Below are 24,141 nucleotides of genomic sequence, written 5' to 3' on the forward strand. Positions count from 1 at the left end.
GGATGCCCAGGAAATAAGACAATTTTCAAACAGAATCTCATGAAACTAAAAAGCTACTGTACAGGGCTGGAGAGATGGCTTAGCGGTTAAGCGCTTGCCTGTGAAGCCTAAGGACCCCGGTTCGAGGCTCAGTTCCCCAGGTCCCACGTTAGCCAGATGCACAAGGGGGCGCACGCGTCTGGAGTTCATTTGCAGAGGCTGGAAGCCCTGGCACGCCCATTCTCCCTCTCTCTCCCTCTATCTGTCTTTCTCTCTGTGTCTGTCGCTCTCAAATAAATAAATAAAAAATTTAAAAAAAAAAAAAAAAAGCTACTGTACAGCTAAGAGAACCATCAGCCAAGTCAAAAGGCAACCTACAGAAGAGAGAAAGTCTTTGCAGGTATACATCTGACAGTGGATTCACATCTAGAAAGATATAATGAGCCAAAACAAACAAACAAACAAATAAAAAAAAAACCCTAAACAATCAAAAAGCAAACAAGCCGGGTGTGGTGGCACACACCTTTAATTCCAGCACCTGGGAGGCAGAGGTAGAAGGATCACCTGGAGTTCAAGGCCAGCCTGAGACTACATAGTGAATTCCAAGAAAACTTGCACTGGAGTGAGATCCTGCCTTGAAAAAAAAGCAAACAAAAAATATATTTACCCATCTGTAAAGAAAAATAAAATTCACAGGAAAATCGATGGATCTGGAAAAAATTATACGAAGACAAACACCACATGAGCCGGTCGAGGTCAGGAAGCTGAAAGGCGGGCTGAGAGCGCGGGCTCCTTAAGGGGAGGAGACAGCAGACACAGGAGTAAAAGAGCCGAGGGGGGGAAGTTAAAATGAAGTCAGGAAAAAGGAATGAAGGCAGGGAAGGTTAACTGAAACGATGCTATGAAAAAGCAAGAAGGAAACCCACTTCTTTGTTGACTAAAATTATAATTAAGAAAAATAAAAAAGAGAGGGCTCTAGTGAGGGCAAACCTGCTACGAGGCAAACAATGCTGCTTGCAGAAGCCACAGGTTGCTGCAGGAAAACCCTAGTGCCAGGCTACTACACCTCCAGTGAGTTGGCCATGCAGGTCCCTAGGACCCCCAAAGCAGTTAGAGGCTATTACCAAAGCTCATGGATGCCCACCGGTACCAGACAGCAAGACCGCAGTGCTGAAGACGCCGCATGCGTCGGTAGCAGGACAATGGAAAATCAAGCTGGAGCTGAGCTGGAAGCCTCCTTCCCTCCTGGCTAGCTGGCACAGGGCTGCAAAGTGCTAAGCAGGCTGCTGTGTGAGAAAACTCACCAGCAAGCTTAACCCAACTCGGAACCACCCTGCATACCGTACAATCGCCTTGCCAGCCATGAGGTGCCCATTAGCACAGTAGAAGCGTGACCGATACGGGGATAAGGAAACACGCGCCAATTGGACCCGAGGCCCGCTCACTCCATGGGAGAGAATACACGGCCGGCACCGAACACCCACCCCAAACCTACGGCTGTAAAGGTCATAGGCGTCAGGTGCAAGTCACTGCCTCTTACTTTCCATCATTCCAATGGGCACGCTGCTCCCACCAAACTGCCTTTCCCAGCTTTTGTATCACATTCATCCCTCACTGCACCTCTGGTCAGAGAAACTTCTTTCTGCATATGGCACTTACTACTGGGGAATCTTAAAACTTGCCCAAATTCTTATAATAAAAACAGGGTGTGTGCTCAGCGCTCAACGGAGACATCTACGCCATCTTCTCCAAGGCTCAGGGACCATCACGGAAGAGTGGGCAGAAAGTAAGTGCCAGGACAGGGCGGTGCGGTGGTCTGAATGCGAACGAGTCCCCCACAGCCTCAGATGTTTTTAATTAGGGTTAAGCTTCCTGCTTGACCAGCCAGCAGCCTGCTGGAGAGGAATGTCACTGGGCAAGGATCTGACTTGGGAACAAAGGGATGGAGCGAGCCCTCTGAGCATTGGCAGCTCCTGTGCGTGGGCTGCTGGTTTCTCTCTGCTCGGATCTATGAAAGGGGGGCAGCTTCTTCTGCCACTGATGGAACTTCCCCTGGAATTGTACGCTGAAGTAAACCTGTTCCTTCCATAAACTAGGTCTGGTTGTATGTTCATCTCGGCAACATGGAGTTGACTACAACAGGAGAACCTCTGGACACTATTTTCCAGACACGAAGTGACTATGATTACATTATGACCTGCTAGTGACTGTTGCTGCCTCAACAAGACCTATACAAGGATGAGCTCATCGCCATGGCCACATGGATGAGGGAAAAGGGTGAAAACAAAAGCCATCAAAATATAAGTGGGGGGGGCTGGAGAGATGACTTAATGGTTAAGTGCTTGCCTGTGAAGCCTAAGGACCCTGGTTCAAGGCTCGAGTCCCCAGGACCCACGTTACCAGATGCACAAGGGGGTGCATGCATCTGGAGTTCGTTTGCAGTGGCTGGAGGCCCTGGCATGCCCATTCTCTCTCTCTCTCTCTCTCTCTCTTTCTCTCTGTCTGTCTCGGCCTCATTCTCTCTCTGTCTGTCCCTCTCAAATAAATAAGTAAAACAGAAAAAAATTAAATATATATATAAGGGGGTCTGATTGGAAAGGAGTTTAGTGAAGGGGAATGAGCAGGTGGTGGACAACAGAAGGTACTGGAAGGGGCTTATGATCAAATTGTATTATCGTCATGTGTGAAAACTGTCAATAAAAATGTTTAACAATAGGATATGGCTTAGAAGTTAAGGTGCTTGCCTGCAAAGCCAAAGGACTCAGACTGGATTCCCCAGTATCAACATAAAACTAGATGCACAAGGTGGCACATGTGTTTGCAATGGCTAGAGGCCCTGCTGTGCCCATTCTCTCTCTGTATCTGATTCTTTCACTACCTCTCTCATAAATAATAAATACATTTAAAAAAATTTAAAAATAAAACAATTATTTCTTGAGCACCTGCTCAAACATAAGCACTATAGTAGGGTGCTGCTAGGAACACAGCATAGAACAAAACTTACAAAGTCTTGAGCTGGAGAAATGACTTAACAGTTAAGGCTCCTGCCTGTGAAGCCTAAGAACCCAGATTTGATTCCACAGTTACCCACATAAGCCAGATATACATGGTGGCACATGCACCTGGTATTTGTGTGCAGTGGCTGAAGGCCATAGTGTGCCCATTCTCATCTCTCTTTATCTGCCTCTCTCTCTCTAATAAAGAAAAAAATATTTTTTTATTTAATTATTAGATTTTACTTATTAGAGACAGAGAGAAGGAGAGAGAGAGAGAGAGAATGAGCACACCAGGGCCTCTAAGCCATTGCAAACAAACTCCAGACGCATGCACCACTATGTGCATCTGGCTTACGTGGGACCTGGAGAATCAAACCAGGGTCCTTAGGCTTCACAGGCATGCAATTTAACCACTAAGCCATCTCTTCAGCCCTAAAGAAAATATGTTTAAAAAATTAGTCTCTCCCCTCAAAAGAACATTAAATTCAGTCACAGATTTGACAAGCTATGTTGAGTATATGAAGGAAAGGTACAGACAGGATGCTTTGGGGCAATTGTCAGGGAGACTGAGAAGAGATCCCTAAGTGCCAAACCAAGGAGCAAAGCCAAGATGTCATACGTTCTAGGCACAAAAAAAAAAAAAAAAGGCTATCTGCAAGAGCTTCATGCAGGCAAGATCACAGTACAGTGCACTTCAAGAATTAAAGTAGTCTAAAACGGTGATAGGAAAGAACGAATACACCAAGAAAGACAGGTAGATTCACCAAGACCTAGATCGCAGCAACAGTAGAAAACATCAAGTTTTGTCCTTTATTCTCAGAGCAATAGTGAACTTCCAAAAAGTTTTAAGACTTATTAAATCTTTATTTTAAAAAGATCTCTAGTGGCAGAATGAAGAAAGAATTGGAGGGAGAAAGTCTTAATGCTGGAAAACCAGCTAAAAACCAACTACAGCAGGCCAATGCAAAAGATGACTAGGTTTTGATTAGAGTGCAAGACATAGAAACAAAGAGAAGTAAATATTCAAGATCTACTCTGTAAGCAATCAGTGATAAAGTGAATGCCAGAAATCAATAGGCAAGTTAGTGCCAAGGGTCACTCCTAGTTCTAATGAAAAGTGAATGGCAAATGATTAATATTAAATAAATGCTTGCTGAATAAAATCACCAACATACCAAAGAATGCAATACCTACTTAGGGCTGGTAACAAAGGGTGATTCTGAGTGGGTTAGCACCAACCAGGCCTCACTACACCATAAAACAGAAATGTACAGTGAAAATAAAATCCCAAGTCTCCCAATGTGACTAAGGCAGTTGAATTAAGCAAGCCAAATAAATAAATAGAATAGTGAAAACTTAAAATGTAAGGGAAAATAATAATATTTCTACCATTTTCATTGTTATTCGCAAATAAAATGCACTGAGTCTGTCAGTGAATACTTGGTTTTTGGATTAGTTTTAATAATATATTATATTTGAATAAGTATTCTTTTTTTAATTAATTATTTATTTATTTGAGAGCGACAGACACAGAGAGAAAGACAGATAGAGGGAGAGAGAGAGAATGGGCGCGCCAGGGCTTCCAGCCTCTGCAAACGAACTCCAGACGCGTGCGCCCCCTTGTGCATCTGGCTAACGTGGGACCTGGGGAACCGAGCCTCAAACCGGGGTCCTTAGGCTTCACAGGCAAGCGCTTAATCGCTAAGCCATCTGTCCAGCCCATGAATAAGTATTCTTGAACTTGTATAAATACTCTGTATGAAATAAAATACACTGCTATTGATACAATAACAAAATCTCCTTTCTCTGTAAGCTTTCATACCTTACTTTCACAAACAGGAAAATTATCTAAAAACGATTAAAGAAAAGAAAAGAATGAAAATGGAAAGAATGGCTTAGAATTGTAAGCTAATATTTTAAAATAGCAATAGGTCACTTCCAGTAGGAAACTCAAGTGATTGCAAACTTTTGGCTCTTTTTTTAAGTAGTGGGCTCCCTCTGCTGGTCAGTGATAAGCACTCTAGATAGAAACAAAACCTCTATTCTAGCCTTTGAATGAGATGTTGGAGACTGTAATCTACAGACACATACACAGGGACAAAGAAGCTGGAGCTATCAGGGAGCCAGCATACTAAGAAAGCTTTACCAGCAACATTCTACCTTAAGGTAGGAACGGAGAGACAGCCACATTTTTATATTCTGGACTTTCTTCAACCGGAAATGAGGAACCTCGGACTTCCGAGCCCTCCTTGCAGAAGTTAAATGTCCAAAGAGTTTTGCAAAAAGCAATCGCTAAAAAAAAGCAAAAAAGTAAGATAATTAATTTTCAAGTACATTACCAAAGGAAGTAAAAGAAAGTCAACAAAACATGGATTGTTAGGGTTTAATTTAAGAACTATGAAAGCCAAACAAAAATAATTACATTAAAATGACTAAGTGAATTATTAAAATACTTTAGGCATACTTTTGAGTATTATGAAAACGATAAGACTGGGCTGGAGAGATGGCTTAGCGGTTAAGCGCTTGCCTATGAAGCCTATGGACCCCGGTTCGAGGCTTGGTTCCCCAGGTCCCACGTTAGCCAGATGCACAAGGGGGCGCATGCGTCTGGAGTTCGTTTGCAGAGGCTGGAAGCCCTGGCACGCCCATTCTCTCTCTCTTCCTCTATCTGTCTTTCTCTCTGTGTCTGTTGCTCTCAAATAAATAAATAAAAAATGAACAAAAAAATATTTTTTAAAAAAAAGGATAAGACTATGTTTCATTCCAGAGTTGATATTATCCTCACCTGTTTATAAGTTCTTTCTGCTACACAGAGCAAAAAAAAGAAAATCCATACAAGAGACACACGAACCACAAAACTTATCATAACCATAGAAAGAACCATGACGTCTTCAGTAGAACCAAATGCGATCACATAAAGTTCTGAAGCAGAGTGTGCTGTGAGCTGTTCCAGGTCTGTAGCTTGAGATAGTCGGAAAACAAATGGAGTTAAGCCCAGGATTAGAGAGATTGCATTTCCAAATATTTGGTATCCTATTCCTGGTATATGGCTGTTCACCTTGAGAAAGCCAGGACAGGAGGAGAAAAAAGAAAATTATATCTAAACTTTAAAGTAAAATAAATTCTTATTAAACTGTATATAACTTATAATTAGGAAATTATTTTATGACAATATTTTAGTACATAAGCAATGACATGTAAGAGTCTAGCACACATTAATTAGAATTTACTTGTTCAGTTTTTAAAGTAATTCATTCATTATTAGATCTCTAGTTCATCATATGTAGACATAAAAGGATTGACTATGAGTCTCATTCAGCTACTGAAAAAATTCTGTGCATTTATTATTTTCATTTAGAAATATCACAAATATTAGAATATTAAGAGTGTGTTTTCACATATCCTCTTAAATTCAGTTCTTTAAAGAATAAAAACCCAGAGTTAATTTATCAATTTTTTTTAGAATTCAATATAAAAATGAAAGTCTCTTTAATACTATTTTAGAAAAGAGAGAATGACAGATGGAGCAGAAATTTAAAAACCAGGGGGAGAAAAATTGGGCAAAATATAAAAAAGAGAAACAAGTTCAATAATTGGCAAATTTTAGCATGCTAGATGTGTAGAACTAAAGGGAATTTTGGGGCTGGAGAGATGGCTTAATGGTTAAGCACTTGCCTGTGAAGCCTAAGGACCCTGGTTTGAGGCTTGATTCCCCAGTACCCATGTAAGCCAGATGCACAATGTGGCACATGCATGTGAAGTTTGCAGTGGCTGGAGGCTCTGGTGCACTCATTCTCTCTCTCTCTCTCTCTGCCTCTTTCTCTCTCTGTCACTCTCATATAAATAAAAATAAACAATTTTTTAAAAAAGGAATTTTAAATTCCATGAAGCTAACCTTTTAAATAACGTACCCTATATAAAAGACTATTCTAAGTTATAGTACAGTTCAGACAGTTAAGCTATAAAGCACCAATAGGTCCAAGTCTCCAAACTCTACCGGCTTTAATTATTTACAATGAGAAATGCAATACAGAGTGTATCATTTCTAGACTTGGTTATTTAATTCATATCTCTCAAAACATGAGGACAAGACTTCCAGTTTGATGACAAACCATTGGGAGCCAAAGAGTTGGGGAGATAGCTTGGTAGGTGATGTACTGTTCACACAAGCATGAGGACTGAGTTTGCTCCTCAGAACCAACCTAAGATGCTGGGCATAGCAGTATGCATCTGCAGTCCCAGCGCTGGGGAGGCAGAGACAGGAGGACCTGGGAGCTTGCTGGCTAGTCAGCCAGCCTAACCTAGTGGGTGAGTTCCATCCAGGTCAATGAGAAATGCTGTCTCAGAGAGAAGTGGATAGCATTCGTGAAGGTAACACTCAAGACTGTCCGCAGGCCTCTACACGTGCATACATGTGGCACATACACCCACACACATGAACCTACACATATAAAAATCACATGCACATACTACACATGTGCAGGTGCACACACGCGCGCACACACACACACACGATGGAATCCAAAGACATAACCGTTTTTAGTATGAAGAAAAGAGGGGTGAACAGGTACTAACATTCAAGTAATATTTCATATAGTCACTAATTTTACCCTTGAACTAAAAGAATGAAATTTTAAAAACTCACTCTGTTCATTATCATTCCACTGATTTCAAGCACAGACATGTCTGCTTTCTTACAGTCATTGCCTTCCCACACTATAGCACTTATTTTTTCTAATCCTGGGTGAGAACTATGGAGCCAGGGCAAATGACTCTGCAAGACAAGATACTGGTGAGAGCATTTATCACATTTCACAAATAAAAATTTATCTACAGAACCGTATATAAAAATGCACGTACAATGTTAACTGCATTAAACAAAAGTTGGTAAATATATTTTATAAGTAGAAAGCATATATGTACATTAGCCCTATCTATACATGACAATTTTAGCTACCCTAAAATTTTAACTTTATTCATTGAACAGATGGCATAAGGAATTATAGTTATTACGTATGGTTTAAATGTGTACTAGAATATGCAAGCAAAAGCATTTAGCTAATAATTAGCCACCTAGTTTCCAATATATTAATGATAAAAGACATATGTGGATGTTAAACTGTACATACTGATCAATGTTCAATACACTGTTCAATACAAAATGACAGCTAAGATTTTAACTTGGTTAAAAGACTAGACAGTGGGGCTGGAGAGATGGTGATTAAAGGCACTTGCTTGAGAAGTCTGAAGTCCCAGGTTTGATTCCCCAGTCTCCACATAAAGCCAGACGCACAAAGTGGCAAATGCATCTGGAGTTCATTTGCAGCAGCAAGAGGCCCTGGTGCACCCATTCTCTCTCTACTTCCCAAATAAATAAATAAATACAAAATTTAAAAATAAGAGACTACATAATAATACACTGTCATCTTAAAAGAGATTCTCCCTCACACTTACCTCTATTGTCTGAATTACTTTTCTGATATTTTAAAATAGCATTTCTCCAATGGATCAATTAAGCTTTTGCCCCGACCCCCAAAAATATAGTAGGAAAACAAAGAACTATGTATTCTCTAAAGTGAGATAAAGTATCTCTCAATGTTTCAAGGAATTAAGAAAAAGTAAAAAGAAAACTGGAAAACTTTAGTATGAAGAATCAAATGCTTAAGATTTTATTTGTAGCCAGGCATGGTGGCACACGCCTTTAATCCTAGCACTGGGGAGGCAGAGGTAGGTGGATCACCATGAGGTCAAGGCCACCCTGAGACTACATAGTGAATTCCAGGCCAGCCTGGGCCAGAGTGAGCGATTAGAAAACAGAATAGTGAGCACAGGAAGCAACAGAACCAGCGAAGCACTTTTACTTAAACAGATCATGAAAGGAAAAGTGACACTCAAAGACTGGACCGGGAACAGGACAAACTTGCTTGTTTACATCACTTCTAACTCAGTTTTTAAAGGAATTGTATAGAAAACAGAGGTGGAAAATTTTTATCTTTTCCAAGATGTAAAGTTTTTATTTGCATTTATTTTATAATATACATCTCACTATCCAAAGGCCTGAAGAGTAATGAGATGCTAATTGTTATCAACTTATTTCAAATGGAGTTTCTTTCATAAGTTAAGTTGTCCTCAAACAAAATATTCTAGCTTGACAGAAATCATTTGTATGGATCAGATTTCATCTATAAATAAAGGACTGGAAATGTTGCTTAATAGTGGAGTGTCTTTTGAGCAGGCAGGTGGTCCTGGATTCAATTATAAGAAGGACGAGAAACTGAATCAAAAATAGAAAGTGTCTAGAAGGCAGCACATTTGAACTACAGATTCCTTTTCAACTTCTAGTTTTGCAACTGTACAAAGAAAGACATGTTAAGACCGTGGATGGAGGGCAATATAGAAACAGAAATAAGAAACCAAGGAGTCCTTCACTGTCCTTGTGAAATCACTGCAACAGCGACCTTCCCAGTCACTTTTGCCATCATTTTCTTACAGCCAAAAAGCAAGAAAGAAAATAGCAATTAGAGTTAATCAAAGAACGCTGTATCTCTATTATGTGCGTATGTATGTATGTGTTTGTCAAATGTACACTGGAAAAGTCTTGCTGAAACATATACAGTGTATGAATTGAATATTATCATTATGAAAACACCATTTTTTTTTTTCACAGTGATCCCCCTATGTAGCCTTCCCGAGTGCTGCAATCAAAGGTGTGTGCCACCACACCTGGCCTGTTTTGCTTCTTGTTCATTCAAAACTGAAATCCTAAACACTTCCATGGTTATGTTTTATTTCAAATAAATTCACTATGACAATTGCTTTATTAGTATTTCCAAGTATGGAAATTCAGTCATTAAAATCTGGCTTTACCTACTGAAAACTGATAGCACTTGAATATGGCTTTGTATTCTTATTATATACCCAGCTATAACTACCGAAAAATTCACTCGTGGAAATGTTTATGACTATTTAAAAATAACCAATAATATAAAACTATACCTTTAGCAATATCCTGACCAGAACATGAAGAAGTTTTTTTAAATATCTCTTTGGAAGTAAGATGAAAAAATGAACTTATTTTTTCAGAAGCCTAAATAGAGGAAATTGTGAATAAAACTTGAATCTTTAATCCAAAACAATACTAACAAAAGCTTGGGATAGCACAGACACACAGAGAAGGATACTGAACATTTATCAGTTTCTTCTTAATTCCAAACCACAATTTTCTCATCTGTTAGAGGAAAAATAAGCTACACTGCTACAGAGCATAAGGATTACATGAGATCTGGACTTCTAGATCTATAACATCTAGACAATGCCACACAGGCTTGCCATAAAGCAGAGGTTTATCATATTTTTGCTATTATAATCACAGCTATATTCTAGAAAGTATCATATAACTGTATCAAAAGGGTGATTACAAATCCACTTGAATCCAGGCACACAGTGTTACCGTTCCTCTGTTCCCGTAACCGGCCAACAGCAACCCTGGCCTTTGCCATGTTTTACGTGCGCTCTGTCGTACCGCGTCACTTACTAGACCCCGTGGCCTCCTGGACCACACAGTGGAGACCATTAGATTCCAGCTCTCATTGCCTGGCTTTCTCCATGCATTCATTCCTCTCCTATCCCAACAAAGGTTGTCTTTACCTTCCTGCCAATGACTACACTCCTTAATTATAACTTCCTTGTGGAATGCTAAGAAACGCTCATTATACCAATGAACTTTCTTTCATACCTCCTTTGAAGAATTCTTTGTTAGTTTTCTCACATGTACATAAATGTGCTCATCCCACACCTTGAAATGTGGTGACCAAAACACTCTTTCAACATTATTTCTTCACCCGAACTACTTGTCTCCAAGCTGGATGTCTATGGCTCCTTGACCCTTACTTTCAGGGAAGCTGGGAGCCCTGTCATTTTTCCTAAGTTCAGAAGCAAAACCAATGAATGTATATTTTTAAACTGAAACATTTCGTTCAGATATAGAGTAAGTTGGTTTTTCTTTCCATTAAATTTGCTCCAAATATTTTATCAAATAAAGCATTTCAGATAACATAAAAATTTTTCTGGCCGGGCGTGGTGGCGCACGCCTTTAATCCCAGCACTCAGGAGGCAGAGGTAGGAGGATCACCATGAGTTCAAGGCCACCCTGAGATGACAGAGTTAATTCCAGGTCAGCCTGGACCAGAGTGAGACCCTACCTCGAAAAACTAAAAAAAAAAAAAAAAAAAAAAAAAATTTTCTGTATCTTTCTTTGGATGGTTTTACCTTTGCTTCTGAGATCTACTTGTCTAAATTTGGTGTTCATAATTCCCTAGTCCATTTTTACACCCTGACTGCATATGCCTTTGTGCATGAATGGTGGTATATTTCTGCAAGTTTTAGAAATTTATAAGAACAGTACACTATATAGTTCATCAATTTACTTTCTTCATTAAAAAAAAAACTGAATTTAGACTTTAATTTATAATTGAAAATTTAATTTTTTGTTTAGTTTTTATTTATTTATATGAGAGTGACAGACAGAGAAAGAGGCAGATAGAGAGAGAATGGGCATGCCAGGGCCTCCAGGCACTGCAAGTGAACTCCAGATGTGGATGTCCCCTTGTGCATCTGGCTGACGTGGGTCCTGGGGAATCAAGCCTCAAACCGGGATCCTTAGGCTTCACAGGCAAGCGCTTAACCACTAAGCCATATCTCCAGCCCTATAGTTGAAAATTTATATTCATCAAACTTATTTGTATTGACAGATGTAGCAAAGTTCAATCTCACTGCTACATAACTTTTATCATATGCTTTGAATTTTTTAACTTTGCCACTATTGGGTGGTATTAGATACTTTGCTCCTCACTGCAAACAAATACCTGACAAAAAGCAACTTAAGGGAGGAAGGGCTTATTTTGGCTCACAGTTCATAGGAATACAGTCTACCATGGTAGGTGTGACAGTTTGAATATACAGCCCCATAACTCAGGCCTGAATTTTGAGTCTCCAGTGGGTGGAGCCCAACTGGGGAAGCAGTTCAGTGGGGGGCAGATCATAACAGTCCAGTCCTAAGGTGTGTTTGGTGGCAGATCTGAATTCCAGCCCAAAGGCGAGGAGAGAAGTTTGAGCTTTGGCTGTTCAAGTTTGTGGTTCTGGCTGTTGGTGATCTCTCTCTGGATCTATGGAAGGAAACCAGCTTGAAATAAATCCTTTCCTCCCTAAACTGTCTCTGGTTGGATGTTCAACTCAGCAATGTGGAGCTGACTATAATAGCAGGGAAGGCAGTAGGATGGGAGCAGCTGGGCTTGTGGTGCCAACCAGGAAGCAGAGAAATGGGAATGCCAGTGCTCAGTTGACTTTCTCTTTTTATCCCTCCTCTTTGTTTAGACAGAGCAAGAGAGAGAGGGGGGGAGAGAGAGAGAGAGAGAGAGAGAGAGAGAGAGAGAGAGAGAGAGAGAGAGAGAGAGAGACAGAGAGAGGAAAGACAGAGAACTGGCATATCAGGGACTCAGCCCCTGCAATCGAACTCCAGATGCTTGTGCCACCTAGTGGGCATGTGCGACCTTGTGCTTGCCTCACTTTTGTGAGTCTGGCTAACTTGGGATCTGGAGTGTCGAGCATGGGTCCTTAGGCTTTGAAGGCAAGGGCCTTAGCCACTAAGCCATCTCTCCAGCCCACAACCTCCTTTTAATATAGTCTGGGACCCTAGGCCATGGGATGGTGCCACCCATATTAGGGTAAGTCTTCCCTACTCAGTCTAACTTCTCTGGAAATATGCTCACAGATATACCCAAAAGTGTGTCTCCTAGGTGATTGCAAATTCAGTCTGGCTGACAATAAAGACTAACCATCATATGTACATTATGTTATTTTCAATTTTCACCATGAGGAACAATTAAAAATTTTTTATTTCTCTTTGTGCCAATCTTCTAAAATTTCATTGAAGTGAGATGAAAGGTTCCTAGATTGTATACTCCTTCAAGTTTACTCTGTAATGATAAACTTCTCCAAAGCAGTTGTACAAATGTTAGGATCAGTATTCAATAATTCTTTTTCATATTCTTACCAACAGTGAAATTTATCATATTTAAAACCTCAAAATTGATCAATATGAAATGGTATCTTATTGTTCTAAATTACTTTTGCCTGATTACTAAAAAAAATTAGCAATCTGGACTTATATTACTTGTTCCCATTTAATGTTACTTTTTTCTGTAAGTAGTCTATTTTAGTGCATGTGTGTGTACACTCATTTTAGTATGCAATATGCACATAGTGGGTGTGTAGTGTACATGCAGAGGTCAGAGGACACCTTTCAGGCTGGTCCTCTCCTTTCCACCTCAGGCAGGCTTTTGTCTCTGGATTCTTGCTCTGCTGTTGTTTTTTCTGGGCTTGCCACCAGTTTCTGGCTTTTTACATGGGAATGCTAGTGCTCTGGCTTGAGAGACAAGTGTTTTATCTCTGAGCCATCTCCCCAGCCAACCCTTGTTAATTTTTCTTTCGTTTTCTTTTAATTACTTTTGACAGTCTCATATCTCCCAAGCTGGCCTCAAACTCTCTGTATAACAGAGACCTCTAACTCCTGATCCTCCTGCCTCCACTTCCTGAAGCCTGGGATCGCAGGCATAAGGCACCACCTCTGACTCCCAAGTGCTAGAATCAGCCAGGAGTGGTGTGCGCCACCACTCCTGGCTGATTAAGTCTTTATATATGGATAATCATTTATCCACCACCATACAGTCCATTATTTCCCTACTGATTTGTAATGCCACTTATATTATAAATTTTGTTCCATTGGTCTATCATGTAACCAGAAAATCTTCAGGGTTTTTTTGTTGCTGTTGTTTTTGTTTTTTGTTTTTCAAGGTAGAGTCTCGCTCTAGCTCAGGCTGACCTGGAATTCACTATGCAGTCTTAGGGTGGCCTCGAACTCATGGTAATCCTCCTACTTCTGCCTCCCAAGTGCTGGGATTAAAGGTGTGTGCCACCACGCCTGGCTAAAAAACTTAGTTTTAATTTAAAATAAATTATTTTATGTTGTGTAGGCAAAGACCCCCTGCTGTTATTCAGAATTACTTTTTTGTGATTCTTAACATTTTGCTCTTTAATGTGGATTTTTACTGAGTAAAAAAATCCAGAAAAACAGCAAAGAAACTGTTAGACTCTTAAAAGGAAAAGCAACATGTGGTACCTACTTTTAATAAAAATGCTCCTAAAATATCAATGATGGGTTTTCAGAAGTGCTATGACCTGAATGCTTGTGTCCCTACCCTGATTATTAATCCAGCCCAGAAAAGAAACTTAAAATTTCTTTTTTCTTTTCTATTTTTCAAGGTAGGGTCTCTCTATCCCAGGCGGACCTGGAATTCACTCTGTATTCTCAGGGTAGCCTCGAACTCAGGACACTCCTCCTACCTCCACTTCCTGAGTGCTGGGATTAAAGCCAGGAAGTGGAACTTCATCAAGAAACTGTTCACAGGGTAGAGAGATGGCTTAGCAGTTAAGGTGCTTGCCTGAGAAGCCTAACGACCCAGGTTTGATTCCCCAGTACCAATGTAAGCCAGAAGCACAAGGTGGCACATGTGTTCATTTGCAGTGGCTAGAGGACCTGGCATGCCCATTCTCTCTCTCAATCTCTCCCTCACACACATTCATAAGTAAAATAAATAAGTAAATATTTTATATTAAAAAGAAACTATTCATGCTACCACTCAGACCTTTAGACGTAAGAACTGTGAGAAACAAATGTTGGTTAAGCCACTCAGTGGCATTCTCTTGACAGCTGAAGGTTCTTTGAAGACTGCTCATCAGATGAAGATCATCTTCTAGCTCCAGTTTTCTCAGAGTTTAATTATTATTATTATTATTATTGACAATAGAAAGGTAAGGAGAGTTAGGATTTTTAAATGACTATCAGGTTTCTAGACTGGTGATTGGGTGGATCAAGATGACACTCACAAACATTTTAAAGGTAGTAAGAGAAAAAAATTTAGAAAGTAAGATAGGGTATGTGGTTAAATTTACAGTACTAACTCAAATGAAAATGTTCTACCCTACTTACATGTGGTTATTAAAATGTAGTTAATCCAAAATTATATGTACATTAAGAGTTCACATAAAATTTTGTAGACATTATAAAAATGTAAAACCTTGGGCTGGAGAAATTGCTTAGTGGTTAAGGTGCTTGCCTGCAAAGACTAAAGACCCACGTTCAACTCTCCAGGTCCCACGTAAGCCAGATGCACAAGGAGATGCACATGTCTGGGGTTCGATTACAGTGGCTGGAAGTCCTGGCATGCTAATTCTCTCTCTTTCTCTGCCTCTCTCTCTCATTCACATTAAAAAATGGGCCAGTCTGTTGGGCTTGCCTCAAAAAAAAAAGAAAAACATTTCATTAATAACTTTCATATTAATTATATGGTAAAGAGAATAGGTTGAGTGTATTTGTTAAATAAAACATAGTATTATACACTTAAGTGTATTTAATAATGCTAACAGAAAATTTTAAATTACACATGTGACCTTCATTATATTTCTATTGGATAGCATGACTACAGGTACTTAATAATACAAATTTGATAGTCATGAGATAGTTTTTGAGTCATACCTTGTAGGTAGAGTTTAGGCCAAGGTGTATGTGAATCTGAGTATGAATTATGTTCAATGAAAAAAAGACTAGAGCCTCTAAGACACAATTTGACTTACAAAACTCCCTTTACCAACAACTTGTCAGAAACATGCATGTGAAAGATAAGACAACCACAATATAAATACTTAAGATTTTATACCCTAATGAAGCCAGACCATGCTCACATAAAAAGAATATAGTAAGTTTTTGTTGTTGTTTTTTGTTTGTTTTGTTTTGGTTTGGTTTTCCGAGGTAGGGACTCACTCTAGCTCAGGCTGACCTGGGATTCACTCTGTAGTTTCAGGGTGGCCTCGAAGTCACAGCAATCCTCCTGCCTCTGCCTCCCGAGTGCTGGGATTAAAGGCGTGCATCACCACGCCCGGCTCCACCTTTTTTTTTTTTTAAATCTCTGTAAGGATAGTATATACATTCAAAGGAGGTTGTCTGATAGCCCCACAGCAGCCAACACTGTAAACTAACCTGATGGAAAGGGTCGTCTCTATATTCTTTTTTCATACATGGATTAATCTGAGGGTTTTCCACATCTGTCTCACTGGTACAAGATGAACGGCATTCTGCACAGTGTAACAGGTCTTCCCATAATACGTCTTCTGTTTCAGATTCGGGTCTTGTGCTCTCAGAATCCTGTCTGGAACTTGAACAGCGAGAGCTGCAACTAGTACCCGATTTAGGGGCATCCTGAAATCAAGATATTCTTTGACATTAATACAATTTATGTATCCTTTCCAACTCAAAAGGATTTTTATCAGAGCCACATATTGCTACTTTTTCTAAAACAACATATTGTGAAAGGAAAATGAAAGCGACAGCAAAGCTTTGAAAACAGACTGATTTATAAGAAGTAACAAAATGCCTTAACATCAAACTTTGATTTTATATTTCAGCTGAGATGCTACTTTGCATGTAAAAGGTGTATCTATTTTTCTGTTAAATTTTACATGAAGTTTAGAGTTCAGGTAGACAGAGACTCGTCCAAGTCCATATGGTCTGCACATTCAATTGCCTTCAATGCTTTTTTGCTTCTTCTTGTGCTTGAACCAAGGGTTTCAAATGCTCAACCAACTAAGCTATATTCCCTGCCCTTGGTTTTCTGAGACAGTGTTTCCCTATGTAGTGCAGGCTGGCCTTGGATTTGCAATGTAGCCTAGGCTGGCTACAAACATACTGGCTGCCTGTACCTCGTGAGTACTGGGATTACAGGTGTATGTCATTAGGCCCATCTTACTTCAATGCTTTTATTTATTAGCACCACACTTTAACCAATTGAGCCAATGGGCCAGGTACTTTAATGCTTTTAATCAAGCACTTTTTATAATCCTTTAACAGTAAAAGTAGATTTCACCTTATCAAACAGAAGCTTATAATTGAAGATCTAAACCAAGAAGACTTGTGTTCTTGAGATAATTTATGACATAAAAGTATAAAGCTAAATGGTGCAAGTATGTATGTATGTATGTATGCATGCATGCATGTATTAGGGTCTCATGTAGCCCAGGCTGGCTCTGTCTCCTCAGTCTCCTGAGCACTGGGATTACAGGCTTGGACCACCATACCCACCAGCAAGTAATTTCTAATCCACTGGCTTTATCCTAGTTTTTAACTTATAATTAAATGTAAGTAAATTTTTTATTTAATCTAGAATAAATTTATTGAATCAAGAATGGTAGTAGCTGGCTTTGTAACTATGCTCAAAGTTTTGGATTTGCTAATAGCTCTCCTCTACCTCTGAAATTTGCTGCTCTTCCTATTAAAATGTTTTTCTTTAAATTTAACTCTGTCTTTCCCATGCCATCACTATAGTTCAGATGTTATACTCACACCTTGTTAAAAGCTCCTAATTGACCTTTACCTGCAAGACCCTCTTCTTCTTTTGAGATTAACCTTCCTAAAACATGACTATTCTTCACTCCTCAAATCAAAGTCCTTTTCCCTTCCCACCATGCTCATCGGTAAAGGTCAAACCCTTCCCTGAGTGCAGTTGTCTTTGGTGCTACCTTTGGAGCACGACCTTTTCTCCAGTGCTGCTGGTTCTCTGGCCCCCAAAAGCAGATGGCTCTCTGCCACTCAAACGTCTGATTATATCCTGACTCTTTATCACTAATCGTGTTCTCCTTTAAGCAGATGTTGAAAGTTCAATGAGTCCCATAGCTTCACATACAAATCTGGCACAAACCAGGGTTCAACAAATGTCACCTTAAAGCCTTCTGTCTAGAATAACTACTTTATCCCTGAAGTGAGTTATGTTCATCAGACAACAGATGTTCAGATTGCTTTCCAGATCTATAACTTTGTCTTAATTAAGTGTTCAATATGTAATATTCTCAAGATGCTTAATCCACCAAAGATAGAAATCAACACTAGTTTCTGTCATCTTTACTAACAGTAACAAAATGACTTTTATGAATGGAAGTGCATTACTAATAACCTACTGATAGCAGTGGGGTATCAAGGATCTATATTCTATAAACTGATAATAGTAGTTATGTGGGGGGAAAAAAAGCTGCATAGCGTGAGGTAAAATGTTTTTTTGTGGGGGCTGGAAAGATGGCTAAAGGAGCCAAGTCCAAGCATGTAAGGTGCTTATCTGCAAATCCTAACAACCTGGGTTTGATTCCCCAGGACCCATGTAAGCCAGATGTGCAAGGTGGCACATGCATCTGGAGTCTGTATGCAGAGATATTCTCTTTTTCCCTGACTGCCTATCTGCTCTCACCCTCTAAATAAAATATTTAAATTTTTTGAAGGGATGAATAAAGAAGTAAATTTAAAGAATAAAACACAGAAAGATAGGGTGTAACTACTCTGCTTTGTTTTACAAAAAAATGTTTCAAACTCACTAATGTCAAGTAAAATTCTCAAAGCCTAAGCAGTTTTCATTCTGAGTTCCACTCGGCAGCAAGGCATAGGAAGCATTCTCAGTAAGTGATAATTTCAGAATTCTGACAAATTTAGTTTATTATCTATCACTAACTTTTGATGAAGATTTGTTAATCATATAGAAATACATAACATAGGGCTGGAGAGATGACTTAGCAGTTAAGCACTTGCCTGTGAAGCCTAAGGACCCTGGTTCAAAGCTCTATTCCCCAGGACCCACGTTAGCCAGATGCACAAGGGGCACACGCGTCTGGAGTTCATTTGCAGTGGCTGGAGGCCCTGGCGCGCCCATTCTCCCCACCCCCCCTCTCTCCCTCTGTCTGTTGTTCTCAAATAAATAAAAATTTTTTAAAAAATTTTAAAAAAGGAGCAGGAGCTCATGCAAGAAAAGTGATCATGTGATGTGCACTTAAAAAAAAGAAATACATAACATAACTAGAAGCAGTATTTAATTGAAATGCACAGGTGGTTTCATGAATAAGGAAGTATTTATAGTGCCTAATAAGTGTATTCTGCCAAAACTACTTTGCAATTATTTCAAAATTACTGCCTATAGTTGTTTATACTTAAGATAGAATTTTACTTATAAACTGCTAAATAAAGACTGAAACTAACAAATTTTAGAACTGAAGAAAATAGTTAAAACTAACAATATGTATTTGATTTGCTCTAATTATTTCAAGTTTTTAGACAGATAGCTAAAACGAAATATAATCAAACTTAAAGGAAATGTGTCACTTTTTTGTAGGGTCTAGGCATGTGTAAAAAAACTGCCATGTCAAAACCTAAGGTACAGTCATATATTGACCTCTACCTATTTAAGTTAATCTTATCTTCTGAAAGTGGACACGTAGAAACTAAAACTCAAGAGATTAAAAAAAAAAAAAAAACCTTTCCTAAAGTCCCTTTCCGATCCTAAGCCTAAGTTTCTTCATCACGATTGCCACCAGATGCTACTTTCATTAATCTACTGTAAGTGAACAAGGATTTAAAAATACTAATAGAGTTAGACCAAGTCAAACAGAAGAAACAGGACATATGCTTAAAAGATGTCCATTCCTCACAACACATTCTACGTTCCAGAAAACCAAGTAATTCCACTCCCTCTTCTCAGCACAACATCAAGAAGCCAACCACATACAGTCTGTAGTGGACAGTGGCAAATCCAGAGGAAGGGTGAAAAATCACACAGGAAAGGACAAGTTCCCACCTCATCTCTGTACGCCCTGAGCTAAACATTGTGCAGCCTAGCATATGTCACTCAAATTCTGCCATAACATGGGATAATGCTTTCTGAAAACCTAAGTTATCTATAAATACTGTCTCTTGGAAAGCTTATAAAAATGGCCAGATTCCTAACTCATCATCTTCAAGTCCCAGTATTCCACACAGGGAATACTTCCTCTCTTTACTTTCCCTCTCTTCTGTTTTTCCCCTTTTTCCTCCCTCCCTCTCTCCCTTCCTTCTTTTCTTCCCTTTTTTGATACAGAGTCATGGTATACAGCCCAAGCTGGCTTGGCATGCAGTGTGCATCAAGCTGGCAACGAATTCACAACCCTCTCCCTCTCTCCCTTCCAAGCCCAGTCTCTCCTAATATTTAAACAAATTGTTTAGAGGCAGAGTCTCACTGCAGCCCAAGCTGACCTAGAACTCTCTTGCCCCAGGCTGACCAAACTCATGGTAATCCTCCTACCTCAGCCTCCTGAGTACTGGAAGTGAAGGCACATAGTACCACACCTGGCTAAATTTTCTTTTATATTTATTAGTTGGAAGACTTTCATAAAAAGAAACTGAATTCAGACTGTTCTATCTACCTAAAAAGACCCTAATGGTCTTTACATCTTCCTTGCTCTATGTCAAACTAAGAGGTCCCAAGTTCATTTGCAGTGGAAAGAGGCCCTGGTGTGCTTATTCTCTCCCTCGCTCACTCACTCTCTCTCTCACTCACTCTCTCTCTCTTTCGCTCTTTTTTTTTTTTTTTTTTTTTTTAGGTAGGGTTTCACTCTACCTCAGGCTCTCCTGGAATTCACTATGTAGTCTCAGGGTGGCCTCGAACTCACGGTGATCCTCCTACCTCTGCCTCCTGAGTGCTGGGATTAAAGGCGTGTGCCACCACGCCCAGCTTCTCTTTCACTCTTTCTGCCTCTTTGTCTCTCAAATAAATATTTTTAAAAAATGTCCTTAGGCTAGAAAGATAACTGAATAGTTCAAGGTGCTTTCTTACAAAGCCTGATTGCCTAGGTTCGATTCCCCAGTACCCACATAAATCCAGATGTACAAGGTGACACATGTGTCTGACAGGAAGCCCTGGTGTGACCACATATTAATTTTCTGCCTCTCTCTCTCTCTCTCTCTCTCTCTCTCAAACTGCAAGTAAATAAAATTTTTTTAAATGTCCTTAAATTTCATTTGACTTACAAGAGTAAAAATTTTGAAAAAGTAAATGCAGACTCTACTTTAAAGTCTCCACTTTATAAATGAAGGATCCAAGGCCATATTTTATATAATCTTTTGTATCATTCACTCAAACAAGTTGTAAGGACGTGCGTGGTGGCGCACGCCTTTAATCCGAGTACTCGGAAGGCAGAGGTAGGAGGATCACTGTAAGTTTGAGGCTACCCTGAGACTACATAGTGAATGCCAGGTCAAGACCCTGAGCTTGACCTCAAAAAGCCAAAAGGAAAAAAGTTTTAAGATAGAAAAATGCACATTAATTATAAACCTTACATAGGCTGAAACAAGAGTTTTGTTTCATACCTTTTATTTTCAAGGTAGAGTCCCACTCTAGCCCAGCCTGACCTTGAACTCTGTAGGCCCAGACTCCGCTTCCTGAGTGCTGGAATTAAAGGTGTATGCCACCACAAGAGTTTAAGCAATATTTATTTAAAAGTTAAGTTTAGTAGAAAAAAAAAGTTCTGTTCTTCAAGAAACTCAATAGCTCAAAATACAGTTGCAAGCCAAAAAGAGCAAAAATCTTAGGAGGAAAAAAAGAAATCAAGTTATTTATTCTGTTAAACTTCCACACTTCCTCTCAGCACCAATGGAGTTTTAAGTGTATGTCAAGAGAGAGTGATTTTGCAAGCTTGGTTATCTGGCTTAGGAACAGGATGTGGATGAGCAGGCAACAAGCTGACCTACTCTAACTGTGTCTGTCTACTGGTAGCACTGGGAGAAGACATCCACAGTCGCCAAAAAGATTAACCAGAGACATAAACACAGAAGAGCAAGCGCTGAACAAGTGCTGATCTCCTGCAATCTAACAGCTTCAGGGTGTTCAAGTTCCAGTCCAGCACAACCCTGGCTCTTTCAAAAGTTAACTCAAAATCATCCAAAAAAAAAAAAAAAAAGTTCAAAAAGAGTAGAGGACAATGATGCCCAAAGAGTGACATAAGGAGAAATCCATTTTGAAGTCAAACACTAATTTTCTGTCAATAGAATCAAAACTGAAAACAAAATAGAATGAAATTATTTCTCTACTTAAATGGTTTTAAGCGCAAGAGATGTAACTGGATTAGAAGAAAGGTTACAAAACTAGTAAGTTAAAGAAAAATAGAATCAAAAGAAAAGCTGGATGTTTCAGTATAAGAGACTAAGTAACAGGTGGCAGTAACACCAAGGAAATCAGAGAAATCATTTCAGTCAAGCGCTCATAAGGCCTTTCAAATTGTAGGAAAGACTAGCAGGGGAGTTTGAAGATTGTCTCGGCCAGTATGGGCACATTAAAAATAAATAACCACCTCAATGTATGAGTTTTCAGAAATGCTGCACAAAATAGGTTCAGACATGTGGCTATTTATATCAGTGTGTAGAATCTCAAATTGCCATACTAGAAATCAAGATTTATAATAGTAAATATTGATAATGATGGGAATTATTTCACCATTAATGTTGTGGTGGTTTGAGTCAGGTGTCCCCAAAAACAGACATTCTGAATGCTAGGTTCCCAGCTGATGGAGATTTGGGAGTTAAAGTCTCATGGAGGAAGTGCATTGTTGGGGGTGGACTTATGGGTGGTATAGCCAGTGTCCCCATGCCAGTGTTTGGCGCACTCTCCTGTTCCTATTGTCCATCTGATGTTGGCCAGGGGGAGATGTCCACCCTCTGCTCATGCCATCGTTTTCCCTGCCATCATGGAGCTTCCCTCGAGTCTCTAAGTCAAAACAAAACTTTCTTCTCACAAGCTGCTCTTGGTTGGGTGATTTCTACCAGCAATGCGGACCTGTGCAACAAATATCAACTGTCGTCCAGTTGTTGTGCAACAGTAACTGTTGAATATAACATACAACACAGGTATATATGCATGTATGTAAGGTCAAGCTGTATACCTCATTTGAATAATGCTTTTTGTAATGGTGTGACTTCCTGTTCCGAAGACTGCTTTCCAAAGTCCTGTCCACGTGACAACGTAATGAATACCCCGCTTCAGGACCTTCCTCACTGGACACGTCATCAGAGACATTTATCGTTTTCCTTGGGGGATCCTAAATTGGGAGTACACAAAGATAATTGTAAGTTACTTCTAACAGTATTGTTAGCTTTAAAATTTCAATCTTTAAAATTGCACACACATACACACACACATATATACCTTCAACATATCTCCAAATACAACACAATTGACATTACCAGATTTTTGGCAATAATGGCTTAACTTAGTGATTATACTCTTCAATACACAACATCCATTTTACTTTTAAAAGTGATTCAATAGTTATTTGTCAAATATCTTACTGTAACACTTCTGTTCATAAAAGGATCTGAAATGGCTTATAAAAGAAATCTACAATAAAACAAAATGGGATAGATGCCATTTAAAAGAAGCTGAGAGACCTGAGAAAAAATTATATTCCTTTTTCAAGCTAAAATATCATTTATAAACCCCACTACTGATTTAATAATGTTTTATGAGGCAGAAAAATATGAATAGGAGTTGAATGTGTGTATACATCATATAAGACATTTTATATATATCCATTTATAAAAGACATCCAGATTTTAGGTACTCCGAAAGTTAGATGAGATGCATAAGTTCTACGGCTATCTTCATGTTCCACACACATGACTTTAGTAGGTAGTATTAAGTACCTGACAATGCGCTAGAAAACTGTGTGAATGAAAACTCATCTGTTGATCTGATCTGATGCTCACATTGTCAGATAGCTAAATACTTGAATAAAGTCACAGCAGCATTAAACCACTGACCTCTGCTGACCCATGGCTTGTGCTCGAATATAAGTAAGACTTGAACTAGAAAATCCTCCTGCCACTACAAAATGCTCATGCTCCCATTCCTAAATTTTAATAGATCTTTTCATTTGGCTTGTTTTAAAAATTAGCTTTTAAAAATTAAACTAACAAAAAAACTTGAGCTGAGCCAGGCATGGTGGCACACACCTTTAATCCCAGCACTCGGGAGGCAGAGGTAGGAGAATCAACTGAGTTTGAGGCCATCCTGAGAATACACAGTGAATTCCAGGTCAGCATGAGCTACTGTGAGACCCTGCCTTAACAAAACAAACAACAACAACAAAAAAAAAGCAAAAGAAAAGCTGAGCTGAGAGACAGATGGCTCAGCAGTTAAGGTGCTTGCCTAACAACCTGAGTTTGGTTCCCCAGTATCCACATAAAGCCAGATACACAAAGTGGTGCATGCAT

General features: G+C 39.3%; 1 protein-coding gene across 4 annotated transcripts in view; it reads right to left on the reverse strand.

Moving 5' to 3' along the window:
- The window catches only part of Phtf2 (putative homeodomain transcription factor 2), a 144,348-nt gene that overhangs the window by 13,477 nt on the left and 106,730 nt on the right, over positions 1-24,141 (reverse strand). For 2 of the 4 annotated variants that reach the window (XM_045135753.1, XM_045135754.1), the window contains exons 9-13: positions 22,812-22,967; positions 16,069-16,287; positions 7,621-7,749; positions 5,761-6,033; positions 5,136-5,267 (exon numbers count right to left, since the gene is read on the reverse strand). In XM_045135753.1, the coding sequence (XP_044991688.1) occupies positions 5,136-5,267; positions 5,761-6,033; positions 7,621-7,749; positions 16,069-16,287; positions 22,812-22,967 (909 nt within the window). Of the gene's footprint in view, positions 1-5,135; positions 5,268-5,760; positions 6,034-7,620; positions 7,750-16,068; positions 16,288-22,811; positions 22,968-24,141 lie in introns of those variants that run through there. The other 2 variants (XM_045135755.1, XM_045135756.1) reach the window with 2 other exon arrangements.

Source organism: Jaculus jaculus, chromosome 16 (assembly GCF_020740685.1).
Source record: "Jaculus jaculus isolate mJacJac1 chromosome 16, mJacJac1.mat.Y.cur, whole genome shotgun sequence".
Taxonomy (NCBI): Eukaryota; Metazoa; Chordata; class Mammalia; order Rodentia; family Dipodidae; genus Jaculus; species Jaculus jaculus.